Here is a 14296-nt window from a genome sequence, read left to right on the forward strand (position 1 = left end):
CTCTCGCCATCAGGGTGATCAGGATTTTCTATGATGACTGTGAGCACTAAGGAGGCGAGAACAAAGATGACAAATGATTTTGTAAAAGGGATCATCAGAAGAAACAGCAGGTTCAGTGATCTTTGAGACTTGTCTTAACAGATGAGCAGCCTCCTGAGAGATGTAATCTGCCCACCTGCCTGGCTGCAGAATTGCTGGAGGCCATTTTATTTATTTTATTTTATTTTATTTTATTTTATTTTATTTTATTTTATTTTAATTTTATTCTTTCTACAGCTTGTACCTTGGATAGGATGTATGCCTGCTTGTGTCTACTTAAAAATCAGACTAAAAAACTTTGAATGAGAAAATCATCCATAGTTTCTACAAATGTACAGAACCAGTAAAAACATTAAGGTTGGAGATGTGCATAAAGTTGGGTCTTGAGAGAGTTTTCCAGCTGGGAACCTGTCATTTGCAGATGCTTTGGAAGCACTTTCCTAGTTGCTACTAAATGTCTTTCCTCAAAGAAAGAAGAGGGAATATAATCTAATCTAATACAACCTAGTTGTTCAGGTGATGTAGAAGTGGTGATGACAATTACCTAAAATGTGCTGGTTAAGAGATAAGCTTGTGAACTTTGCAAACAGTACATAGAGGATGGCATTAAAGCCCAGCAGAGTTCTCACCCTTGTTCTGTTTTAAGCTGCTGGGCTAATTAAGCATCTCCATTACCTGTGGCAGCAAGGCATTTCATTCCCACCCTACACATGTTTTTAGATCTATCTATATTTGCTGTCCTTCACTATTTCTGTAATTATTTTGAGGCTAATATATTTGTTTGGCCATCTATTCTTTCAGTGAATAGGTAAGCTTTCAATTTATTGAAATTCATCTTGGTGTGGGGAAGATTAAAGCATGGAATTGATTTGAGAGGAGTGCTTTGAAGCCATAAAGTACAATCTGTCTTTCATTTACATTTCAGACCTTACCTCACCCTGTATTTGTAAACATTTACTCCAAAAATCCTATCTATCTACACAAAATCTAGCTAGATAGATGCTAGATTTCGATGTAAATGAGCCATCATTTTTTGCCTGAGGCATAAGAACATCTTACATCTTAGTGCTCTAGCCTGAGACACTTATGGAAGTCTTGGTGCCCCAGCTTCTGCATTGGGGCATTCACCCAGATAAAGATCTGCTTATTGTACTCTCAGGTCTCCTCTTAATGAAGATTTGAAGTTCTTGCTCCTCTCCATTAAAAACACAATTAGAACACCTGGTCTGATTACAGCACTCAAGGACAAAGAGAGGAGCTCAGATCTAAACTTTTTTGATACATAAAAGGATGTAAGCATACAAGTTTCCCTTGCAGAAGGTGTCAGCAGTAAAATCCCCACTATCCCCAGTGTCTTCAGCCCCTTCTCCTAAACACAGATCAGAAATGGCTTCTTCCCTTTCCTCTCGGAATGCCCCACTTGCAGCCCTGAGGGGCTTCCTGGGCCCCTGTGATTATTATTCTGTGGTTATTCAATTATTCTGTGCTCTTCCCAGCTCTTCCATGCATGAAAAACGAAGTTGGGACACGCACACACATTCGTGATAGAAGTAACCTCAAACCTATGACAAAGTCATTAAACCAACTGATTTTAAAAACTCATTATCATCTCAGCTCTGAAGGGTTAAAACTGACCAAAGAAGTTAAGCCACCTCTAATTAAGTATTTTAGACAGTGCTGTTCTAATTAATGAATGTTTGTACAGTGCTTTGAGATCTTTGTGTAACAAGGAAGGCTAATATGTTGCTATGTGTAAATGATAGAATTGATAATTTAGAAAAGAGAGAAGCACAAAGCTAGGTTACCTTTATCACTTCATCAAAGCCAGGTTTAACTATCTTCTTTTGGCTGCTGGCTTAATTAGATAAGGTACTGAACTTAATTAACTCATCAAACCTAATTTGAAAAGACCTCTCAAGTCAGTTAGAACTTGTCTTATGCTTATTGTTCCTATTTGTTGCATGGAGCCTTTAATATCATCATTTTGTTATGATATGAATGGTAGCCTTAATTGTATTCTACTTTACAACATTTACTCAGATGGTGGCACTTTCCTCATTTTTTTAAGTGTCAGCACATGAAAATCAATCACAATTTAATTTAAGGCAGGGAACTTGCTCTTCTAGTCCTCTGTCAAGTCAGGTAGAGGTTATCTCTTTCTCCACACGTGTAATTTGAGTTTTCAAAGTGAAATTATTTCACAGGAAATCATGTTGAGTTTCTGAAGTTCCATTTCTTGGAGAAGTGTTGTGACAATGATCATCTGGATGCTCTTTCAGGAATGTTTAACTAAATTCTAACGTTTGAGGCTGAAGTTGGTATTGCAACTGTATTATTCATTTGAACACATCTGTGTGTGATGCTTGTACCAGTCTAAAACTTCTTGAAAGTTAAGAAAGAAAGAATTACTAGGAAAGAATCTAAGCTGAAAAGTTTGCTGTATATTTTAACCAGTTAGTAGGACTTTTTTTTTTTTTTGCCATATTTTTACATTCCTAAAGATACACCATAAGGAGAGCAGAGATCAACTGATTGCTTAAAATCAAAATTTCCCTAGAAATTATTTACTTGTTCTGTAAAACCTGTTCTATTATCATGCAAACTATGCTGCTGATAGAGACATTGCTAATTAGGTCTGGAGGAGTTCCTGTACTTTTGTGAAAAGCCATCAACATGCTGTGTAAATCAAATGCTTTCTTACTCTTCCAGGAAGCAGTTTTGCAGAAGTAACCTTGCTCACAATTGCTCTCTCTTCCCTTTTTCATTTGCTGTTTGCAGCCCAGCTTTCCAGCACACAAATAAATATTTTTTCTGTTCTCCCTCAGAACGACTATCGGAAGTTATCTATGCAATGCAAGGACTTTGTCGTGGGGGTGCTGGACCTGTGCAGAGACACTGAGGAGGTGGAGGCTATTCTGAATGGAGATGTGAACATCCACTTGTGCCCTGAGCACCACCGGCCAAGTCTGAGCAGGATTAAACTTGCTATTAAATATGAGGTCAAAAAGGTGAGCTCTTCCTGGGTCCCATATGTCTTCACATTTAATTATGCTTCCTTGATGCAGCCTGAAAAATAAGCAAAAGATAGATTTTAGTGGTACAAGGACTGTCCCTAGAATTTTAGCAACTTGTGGCTTAATTTGCATTCTCTCACATCCTTTAATATGGAGAAGTTTATCTGCAAAATGAAAACTAAATTTTTCTAGAAGTATTTGAAACAACTAGTCAGCCTTACAGAAGTGTGTTGTGTGAATGGAAAATGTTATTCTGGCAAATTCTAGGTCTGGGTGGTCCCAATTAATTGCTCCTACAATATGCTTTGATGGAAACTGGGCTCCTGCTACAGGACTCAATGAGCATTCCAAATTTTTGAGCTAACATCTGCTCTCTCATTCCCCTCCCAGACCCACCACCTGCTTCATTTTTCCTCTTGACTGTGCTGCTGTGCTGGCTGGAGAAGGTCTTTTCCTGTTATGAAAGCCATTAATTAAAGAGAATCTTAAAACATATTTGAAATTAAATGCTTTCATGCAGGAGCACGTAGCATGGAGCCAAATATTCTCTCCTAGGATGCTGTGTCTCTGCTTTGTTCCATCACCAAGACCAAGCTGAACATCTCAGTTCACTCTCAGTCTGATGTTCTACAAGCTGGGTCAAGCTTAGTTGTTGAAACTGTTGCTTTGGTAACGGGAGGCCAAACTTGCTCTGGTGCTCTTTCAGAAAATGAACTAATCTAGAAGACACAGATAGTACCTCATCATGGAACAGAGCCCAGTGATCCATGACCTGAGAATCATCAGTCACAGAATCACAGAACATTCTGAGCTGCAAGGGACCTTGAGCCTTTTCAATGTGTGAATTCTCCTGTGCTACTTTGCTCACTTATCCTTCTCAAAATTTGTGTCACCCTTTTGATACCAAGACCACGAACTGGAGCTGCTGTGCCGTTCTGGGCACTTCCACCCTGGCTCACCTGGTTCCAGAGGGACATTCCCCATTTCTGACCCTGTCTGTATGTGCAGCTTGTCACAATGCATGAACATTGAGCTAAAGCACCAGCGGGAGGTCATGTACAGTTGATCTTTTCATGTATAAATATGTTCCTAAGCCCAGGAAAGCTGAGCATCCTTTGTGGATCACAGCAACCTGTTGCACACTGATAAAAACTGTTAAACTAATTGCAGGACATGCACAGGAGCATTCAGCAGTCTTGTGATGGCTCCCAGGTCAGCACTTTTCAGCACATTCTTTTCAGCAGCTGGTTTGGTGTGTGTTTATGTGCAAGATGAATATTTAACTGCTAACTCCAAAACAAGACAGTTCAGTCTGTGAGAGACACAGACACACAGAGAAATAGCTTTGGCTTTGGCAGTGACATGATAATGGACTGATACTGGTCACACTTGCTGAACAAAGACATTGGTTATGGCATCACAGTAACTAATTCCTTGAGAGACAATGCACTTCAGGTGCAAGCTTTTTATTCAGTTGAGAGATATTTAGGTTCATGTGTACAGATCTTGTGATTTGAAATCCATTTTCATTTTAAGGAAATCCTATAACAGAGAAGGGTCAGAGGGAGGGTGAAGTATTATGTATATTTAATAAACTGATTCTTGGACAGATTCTGTAAATTTCAAGTAACTTTTTCTAAGCTAATGACTCATCATGACTAGACCTTGTCCACTTCTGGGCTCCTCAGTACAAGAGAGATGTGCTGCTCCAGCAGAAAACAAAGTTAATTAAGGCACTGGAGCACCTTTCTTATGAGGAGAGCTGGGCCTGCTCACACCTGAGAGGAGACCCCATCAATGTCTGTCAGTGCCTGCTGGGAGGGTGTCCAGAGTGTGGAGCAGGCTCTGCTCAGTGATCCAGCTAGCAGGACAAGAGACATCAGACAGGAATTGATGCCCAGGAAGTTCCACCTGGATATGAGGAAGAATTTCTTCTCTGTTCATGTAACCAAGAACTGGAAGAGATCACCCAGAGAGTGTGGAATCTTCCTCATTGGGGATATTGAAGAACTGTCCCAACATAATCCTGTGCCATGTGCTCTGGGATGACCCTGCTTGGGCAGGAGTTTTATACAAAAGAACTTCAGAATGGTCTGACAAAAAAAAAAAGAACGAGGGGTTTGTGGTTATGAGTTATTTTTTCATTAAGTTCCTATCCAGACTAAATATTTGCACTTGCATGGGAAATTTTAAGAAATATTTGATGTTTAAAAAAATCTATTTCTACCATTAGCTTTTTAATTCACATTTCCATATTAATACTCAGTGCCTACAATAGGCTTTCTTTGATGAAAAATTGCAGAGAACCATGAAGCACATTGAAAATTATTATTTAATATCCATTACTTTACTTTTAGAGCTGCTGATGCAGTCTGTATTTCATCACATTTTTATTTCTAGAGTCTGGGAAAGATGTCAAGGACTCCCACCTTCAGACAGAAGAGCAATTGCATCTGCAGAGTTTCATCAGGCCTTTGCAAAATCTTTTAAAATCTTCCCAGTTCTTCCAAATTTCTTTGTTACATCACTGTCCTCATACAGTGCAGTTACTGCAATCACAGTGTCTGAGGAAAATCTGTGTTCACATCAGAGCTGGAACCTTCTTACGTCCTCTGCTCAGTAAATCTGCACCTGGTACCTATGCAGGTTTTTGCTCATATTAATGGAAATGTCTCTGCATTTTTCCTTCTGTGCTTCCAATTAAAGTCCCCTGTTACCTTGTTCATTTTCAACTTCAAAAAAGCAATTCTCTGCTCAAGTGAAAGGACACAGTTTTATTGATCATTATCTTTTTTCCTAATTCACAAAGTTTGAGATGAACCTTATAAAGTCATTCAAGAAAGCATCAACAATTGCAGGCTTCACTTGTTGGTCTCTTTTTTCCTTTTCTTTTCTTCTGCAAAGCATCCTACTAACACATATGAGAAGATTGTGAGAAGCTTAAGGCTCTAATTCAAGGACTTTCTATAAAAGGTTTTTGAAGAATTAAGAAACTCTGCTTTTACATATTTTGCATCAAGGAGAAACCCAAAATTACAGTAGTATATAAAGTGTTTATAAAAACGGTGTATTGCTGTTATTCTTCACACTTTTTGAAAGAACTAAATAATCACTCTGTACTCCAGGATTTTTGGAAAAAATTCACCCAAGTGTCCTCTGACCAAGTTTTCCAGAGGCATTTTTCTGTTTAGATCAGCTGTCCTAATGGTTCCTTGAATTTATCAAAATGGAAACAGTTTGTCAAGAGCAAAACAAACCACTTTCAAACACTTAAGCATTTACTGAGTCCTTAATTCTTTCCAAGAACTGAACTTTTAGCCCATGTATGGGATTGTTGCAAATGTACCATTGTCTCCCCTGGTTTATTTAGTGATGCTTTGCACTTGCTCACTTCAGCCAATTCGAGATTTCTTTCTCATCCAGCACTGCAGGGTCTGGGGCACAGGGAGGAGGAGTGTTGGGTGCAGGAGGAGCAGCCAAGCACTCTGATGATGAACTCGTGTTCACCTGGACACTGGAGTAGAGGCTGGGAGATCTCACAGTGAGAGAAAACTCTGGTGGGGTCCAGCAGCTGCTCACAGAAGAGGCAAAATAAAAAGCAGCATTAGGGTGGAACAGGTGGCTTTGGTGGATTATAACCAAAAGTGGCTTGAGTTGCTAAGTTGAAGTTCTGATCCCAAGGACCATGGGCTCTGTGGCCATGGATACCCACATGCTCCTCATGCAGGTTTACAACACCTGAAAGCCTACTGTGCTCTTGACTGAAAATTTTATAGTAATGGTTTTTCTCTTTTCTTGAAACATTCAAACAAACTTGTTTTCACCCAGGTACTTGCTATGTAGGGGTAGCACACATTTTTTCCCTGTGTGAACTCATTTCTAATTAAGCCAGAATATGATTTCTACTTTTGAGAGGCAGAGGTACAGAGGTTGGAACCACTCTTGGACAGCCAACAATGAGAAAATTAAAGTTTTGATGTCTCACAACAAAACCATTTTGCTGCTGTATATCAGCTGAAGGGATGCACATATTTTATGTTCTCATTTTAGTCTGTACCAATATGATCATTTCTTGTTTCTCTTTAATGTTGGCAGGGGACTTGTGTCAACATTTACCTTTAGCTGTAAAGCTGTGGCTTCTCTATAGGTGTAAAGCTATTGCTCCTCTCTAGGAGGTGACATTCATTTCCCTTCTTTCCCAATGGCAAAATTATCATTATTCTTCTAATTTCAAATGTTGAATGCCCACCTCTGTCTTCTCAGCAGCTCTGTCCACAGCCACCACAAAGCCAGAGCACCTTTCTCTTTCACCAGTTTTAATTTAATTAACAGTAAGACACACAAATTGGGTTGGGAAAAAAAAATAAGAATTAAACAGAACACCAGATGGCTGTGTAAATCCTATTTAAGAGAGAGCTGGAACAGGAACTTTTTTCATAACTATATTATTAATAATTAACATATGGAGGATGCTCTGAACAGAATACTCATGGCTGCATTAGATTATAACTTTTCACTGTGTTGGTCACATGACTCAGAGACTTGAGGGCATGAGCAGTCCCAGCTCTCATTAACTGCTGCAACAGCCTGAAGGGAGCTGGGGAAGGCTCGGAGAGCCAGCCCTGCCTGTGCTGAAGAGACAGTTTTTCCCCCCAAACGTGCAGTTACAGACACTGCCCCAAACAAGCTCCACCAGAGCATCCTTAGGAAGGTTACCTGGGACAGCTCGGGTTTTTCTCAGGAAGCACAGGAAAATAAAGTGGAGAACAGAGGGCAGGAGAAACCCAGAAGTGACCAGAAGTTCTGGCAGTAGCAGGGCAAGGAGTGTCTCTGTGCCACATGCCATGGTGGGTGAGATCTCTCTGCTCTCAACCTGCAGCTTTCCTGCAGGGAGAGCCCTGGGGCAGGACTGCTGCAGGGGAGAGGGCAGAGGGCCCACCAGGGCCCAGCCACACCTGCACACCAGCCTGAACACCCATGGAAAACTACATTTGGATAACCCAAATGAAGTGATTCACATCCACAGCTTCAGTGTAGGAATTTCTCACAGGACAAACATTGACCTTTCAGTGCCCCAGTGGCTGTAACACACACAGATATGGCTTGGAACTGGACAGGGTTATGGTTTGCCATCTGATGAGAAGCCTCAAGGAGAAGAACTTCTCAATCAAGAGGGCTTTCAGAAAGTTTGTATTTTTGTTTCTGCAATCCCTCATTATTTCTTTTTTCCACTTTTTAGTTTCAGGAATATGTAACTGAGGTCTTGTGAAGTCATTGATGGCCTGGACAGAGGTGGTGGGAAGAAAAGCTTCTCTTGCTTCTGTCAGGGGAGAGCCAGTAAAATGTAATTTAATATCAGTGGAAACACTGTGGTCATTCTGGACTCCAAAGCTTATCCATACAATTTTTCTTTTTACATTTTTAATTGCATGTTGCAAATGTTTTGACAGAGATTGGAAAGGGAAGGAGTTACTTCCCTTCCCCAAAGAATGCACTTCTATATCTGAGTATTTCATTAGCAAGGTTCCTTCCTCCCACTAAAATCTGTGACTCTGATTATTTCCTTTTTCCCAGATGTTTTAATTTCTTTTCTTTTCCTTGACGAATCTCATTTTGTTATTTCCTGCACATACATCCATCCTCTTAAGGTTTCAGTGAATCATTTCTCCATCCTGAATATTGTCTGCAATATTCCCAGTTTACTGTAATATGCAGACTTAATTATTTTCATTTGCAAAGTGTCACAGGGTCTTAAGTGTCCATCAAGATACAGACAAGTGAGCACAAGAATACATCAAAACCATTGTATGGATGTGCATCACTGATGAAATGGCTTAAAATTACCTTTATTAATAATTAATAATAAAATTCCCATAGAAAAGGGCAATTTTTATGGTTTGCTACAAACCTGACCTTAGCTGACTCCAATTTTGACTTTGCCTAAATCCCCATAGGCAATGTTTTAAATCTCTCATTCTGTGCCCTCGGTGGCTGTTTTTTATATACCAAAAGGACATTGTTGTTTGGTAGTTTTTTATTGTGGCATGTTTTTAGATGAATAATTCAATGATAAGGATTTTCAAGTGGTTTTGATTTTGCACAGATATGAAAATCCTGGAATGTTAAAGGCTGGGACTTGCAATTCAGTCTCTTGTTTTCAGATAAAGAATTCAGTGATAAGATTTATTCATATATGTAAAAAGAGGAGAAATCAGACAGTAACAATAAATCTCTTCAGAAAACATGCAGCCCACTAGAAGAAGAAACTGAAGTTTTCCAAGAGCCGAACACCTTATTCCCTACCCTAGAGGAGAATGCTGAGCCCGAAAAAGCCCGATCTTTATCTCAGAAAAGTCAAATTATAAAGAAACTTAAAGGCAAAGCAAAGTTTGAACTGAACCAATCGAAGAATTTGTGTAAATTCTACATTTTCTTGTTACATACATCAAACAGATCAGGCTTACCTTTTCATTTCATATGGTCTAAAATTAATAGGAGAACAACAGAAGTCCCTTCCGCTATTATTATTAATTTTGCCTTTCCAGTCAGTGCTGAAGAGCATTAGTGTCAGTGGGCAAATTGCATTTGCAGTGCTCTTGGCAGTTTTATTTACCTCATTATTTTTGTTTTCTATTAGACCAGTTTGTTTTTAGTGGGTTTAAGTTGTTCCTGATCAAAGCCTGTTTCCACCGCTGTCACTCATCTAACAGGATCATGCCTTGCCCTTTCCAGAGCTGAGCCACACGGGGGCTTTGGGGCCATCACATCAGCAGTGCCCTGCTTCTGTCCCCTGCCACCTTTGCCAAGTGAGATCCCAGCCCTGGTAATGCACTCACAGATTTAGCAGGGAGCAGATCTGCCTCAAACACTCTTCTTTTCATAGAGTGAGTCACAGGAAGAGATGTGGCTGTAAACTGGAGCTATGCGAAGGTTTTCAGGGTTCAAAATTATAATTTTGTACTGGATAACTTAGGTCAACCAGCAAGTGGATCCAGATACTGGATTTCAATAAAACTGGGGGAATGTGTGAGTATCCTGGGATTTGGTGTGAGTATTTGCCCTCTGCCAAATGGCTCTAATAACAAAGATATTTTGGTTCAGAAGGAAACAATGTGAAAGGTTTTGTGAAAGGTGCAATTTATTACTAAAACTGTTCTAAATATTTGTGGGTTTATGGCCTAAATGTAACTCAGAGGCTGAAGTTGCACAATTAGTTGGGGATTTTTTCCCTCATAGTCCTGGCTCAGCTGGGCCTTGCTTACAAATACAAACCTTTCCCCTTTGCTACAGGTTTAAAACCACTGAAGTTAGACTACAGACAGCAGGTCTGAGTATTCACCAAGCCTGTCACAAAGCTCATCTGCAGGATGAGCAAGAACCTCATGAATATTTGTGTGATGCCATTAGACAGTCAAATGGGCCCCAGGGACAGAGGGAGAGCTGCAGCAATCCTCAGGGCAGGGACATTGCCTTGTTCTCTGGCTGTCTGCAGCAATATCTCACAGGACCCTTTGTCACGTTCTGTTTCCTTTCATGCTGTGGATAGATCCCATTGAAATGAGATTTGATCAGCTGAATTTTCTCTCATCCATGAAAATATTTCTTTTGCATCTGGGCAAAGGAATTTGGACCTGTTTTTAGTCTCTCTTGTAAGGTTAGTCTGGTGCAAAGTGTTTTTTTTTAAAACAGGGCTTGTGGCCATGGATAGAATATAACTATAATTAGAGCAGATCTTTTTTTGTGAAAAGGTTCCAGTGTCACAGCATGGGTTTGTTGAATGGGACTTTACTTGTTATTTTTAATTCATTAGCAGTAGGGTATGTACTTTTCTATTTATTTCTTAAACTTTCTGCAGTTTTATTTGCCTCTCTTGCAGCCACAACAGCAAAGAGTGAACCAAGTTCCAGCCATATTTACCCTCTGACAGAATTTAATAGCACATGCATTTGCTAAAGACAATTTTTTTCACACTCCAGAGCATGAAATAAATACATAATATATAGAATATCCCACCTGCTTCTGCTAAGGTCTCAGAATAGTTTCTGTAAAACAAAGGGCTCTTTGTTCACTTGGAAGTTCACAGAGCAGAGTACAATGTGGAGGTAAGGAAAGGCTTCTGTCTGTGCTGGTCTTTCCCTGCACTGCGTGTTTTCCAGCTAAGTTCAGTAATTCCCTCTGAGCTCTATCATCTTTGCTCTGCATCAAGTGAAACAACTCTGTAACGGGTCTTTTACTGGATAAAAAAAAAATATTTTGAGACATTTTTCACCTTTTTTCCTGCCCCCAAAAAAGTATGTTTCAGTTCAAGAAAAGTATTTTATTCAGTGTAAATGCAGACCCTTTATTTAGGCTTCAAGTCTTAAAAATGCCTAAAATATCAAAGGAATCTTCAAAAGGGAGAGGTGTTATAAAAGCAGGTAAACAATGTTTTTTTAATACACTCAGTGATTTTTTTTCCCTCTTATTTGCATGTGGGCATATGTTTACCTCTTAATTCATCTGATCCTCTTTGGTGAAATGGCAGGATACTTTTCACCCTTCAGGGGAAGAGCAGCAATATCTGCTTTGACCTTTCCCTGAGTTTTTTCCACCCCTGCCAATGTTTGCTGATACTCCCACAGTGTTCAGCGACCTGCTGAAAAGGGATGATTTCATTTCTCCTTTGGTGAAGGCTTTGCTGGGAGAATCATGGCACTGCCTGTGCAGCAAGCCCAGCTTTCCCTCCCTCCCTCCCTCCCTCTGGTTTTGCTCAAGCACAGCAAAGCTGCCAAGGAAGCCTCAAGTCCCCTTCCAAACCAGCCCTGGCTTTGGTCCTGCTGGGAACACGAGCATGGGAAGCTCAGCTCAGGCTGTGTTTGTCTCTGAGGTGTCAGGAAATCTTTGTGATTATTCTGATGTACTTTTAACTTTCCAGATCACACAATGTGTGTGGTCCAGATCCCACCTGGTTTTTCCAGTGTGTGGATCCCTGCAGGAGCACTGCTCCTGTGTTCCTGACACCACAGAATCACAGAATGGTTTGGGTTGGAAAGGGACCTTAAAGATCACCCAGGGCCAACCCTCCTGCCATGGGCAGGGCAGGCAAAAGGGGGAAAGCCATGTATGCAACCCATTTGCTGCCCCCTTCTTTTTCACTTGTAATTCAGGGGCACAACGTGCCGATTGAAACCCTTTGGATGACTCATTTGAATCAGCATTTTCCCTCAGATTTCTGGCATTTGAAGCATTACACACCCAGCCCAGGGTTCCTGTGAGCAGGTGCTGCAGCCTAAAATGTGTTAATAAATGAATAAATGTAGGTTTGCAGAAGCAAAGAGCTACATCAAAAGATAAATGCTTAATAATGAACCCAGAAAGGTTGCTTCAAGGACATGAATGCAGCTACATGATGGAAAGAGAAATTGCTCATCCCTGCCCCTGCCAGTGTTTCTTGACATCCCCTACTCCTTAAAGTCTATTTATGCAGCTCCTTTTTAGCTCACACTCAGTGATTAAACACACTGAAGTCTGCAATAAGGCTGACAGGGAAGGCACAAGCTGAGAGGACACGACAGGAGCACCTCAGGACTTTCTAATCCCAGGTTCATGTTGTTAGTTCTGATATGCAGGGTTTTATCTGTTTTCACTGCTTCGCTGATGAGTTTGCCTTCCTAGCACAGCCCCTGGCTATTCAGTGTAGGGTACATTAGCAAAGTGAGGTGATCCTGTCTGAGTGGTTAATTCTTTTGCCTCAGTGGTAGATTTCTGTACTTTTAAGGGAAATAGAATTATTTCAGTAATAAAAGAGATACTGGTTTCTTTCTGCACGATTAATTCCAATCATCTGAGGTTGACCTCTGTCTCTTAGCTGTCTTGCCATAAGTTTCCTTATTTCTGCTGACAACATTTTTCTGTCCAAGATAGAGACTCTCCTCTCCTCTCCTCTCCTCTCTTCTCTGTTAAATATAATAGAAAATAAAAAATAAAAGTCTTTCTATTGCAGTGTATTCTATCAGAAGTAACTTTCTGTATGTTTATAAAATACAAAGGTACTTTATCATCTGTGGAGTGAAACTCCCGCTTTCATGAGCAACTATGATAAAGAAAAAAACCCTTATTCTGTCATAAGAGCTCAGAAGTGTTTCCCCACAATGCATATAACATGTTAAGTTACCAGATGTGGAGTGAAACTCCTGCTTTCATGAGCAACTATGATAAAAAGAAAAAAACCTTATTCTGTCATAAGAGCTCAGAAGTGTTTCCCCACAATGCATATAACATGTTAAGTTACCAGAGAGAGCTGTCACACATCAAATTAAATAGAAATGTGGAAAAGTGATCACTCAATGTGGCATTCACAGTGGTCTCTGAAACACCCTCTTTATTCCTATGTGTAAAACTCTTCCTTTGGGTCCTTTCAGTTCTCACTGAAGTCTTCAAGAAACTTTTTTCCATATTCCAGATAAATATTCATGTCTCTTATTTAATCCTCTGTAGCACAGGGCTTTTGGAGGTGTCAATACTTACCTGAGTCTTCCACTGCCTCTCAAAAATGCTGCTTTGGTGGCTTCATTATTTGAGCTGATTAATGTGTGATTTTATTATGGATTTTTTAGCCTTTTTTAACTTAAAAAGCTGTATGACATAGGCTGGAGGGAAGAACAATTTCCTTCCTATATCAGAGGTATGCACAGTAGCAGGAAAAACCACTGCCATCTGCTGGGATCCCAGGCCCTGGGGCCAGCAAAGCTCCCACCGTGGTTTCTGAATGCAGAAGCACTGGAAAACATTTTGCTTGAGCTCACAGATCCTGATGCATTACCTTAGTGACTCTGCCCAGGAGATAAAGCACTCAATGCTTTTAAGTGGCTGGTTTTGGAGCCAGGCAATCCCCTCCACTGCCAGTGCTTCCATTTCAATCAGAGATTTCCTGCCCTTCTGCACAGGCCTGGTCACACTGCTTTTTCTTGTCTGCAGCACAGGAGCACCCACAGTTTGTCCCTAAAAGCCTCCTCGCCTCATTTTCCAGCACTGAGGAAGGAAAAGAGCATTTAATGGGAACATTGAAAAAGCACTGCAGCATTCAGTCCTCTGAAATTCAATATCACACATCAGCATTTGTCATTATGCTTTGAAGCATTCTGCCTTGAAGCTTTTGTCTCAAGCTCTGTCCTTCTCCATGCCTAAGTGTCTAACCAAAGCATTAGTGTAATCTTTAACTTGGTGTCAGTGCCCACACCCAGGGAAGAGAGAAAGTTAAATGT

General features: G+C 40.4%; 1 protein-coding gene across 1 annotated transcript in view; it reads left to right on the forward strand.

The window, feature by feature from the left end:
• TRPC7 (transient receptor potential cation channel subfamily C member 7) overlaps positions 1 to 14296 on the forward strand; it is a 63823-nt gene that overhangs the window by 16294 nt on the left and 33233 nt on the right. Inside the window, exon 2 of the mRNA XM_041397746.1 lies at positions 2865 to 3047. Within this exon, the coding sequence (XP_041253680.1) occupies positions 2865 to 3047 (183 nt within the window). The remainder of the gene's footprint in view (positions 1 to 2864; positions 3048 to 14296) is intronic.

The sequence above is a fragment of the Onychostruthus taczanowskii genome, unplaced genomic scaffold, assembly GCF_017590055.1.
Source record: "Onychostruthus taczanowskii isolate IOZ18803 unplaced genomic scaffold, ASM1759005v1 scaffold14, whole genome shotgun sequence".
Taxonomy (NCBI): Eukaryota; Metazoa; Chordata; class Aves; order Passeriformes; family Passeridae; genus Onychostruthus; species Onychostruthus taczanowskii.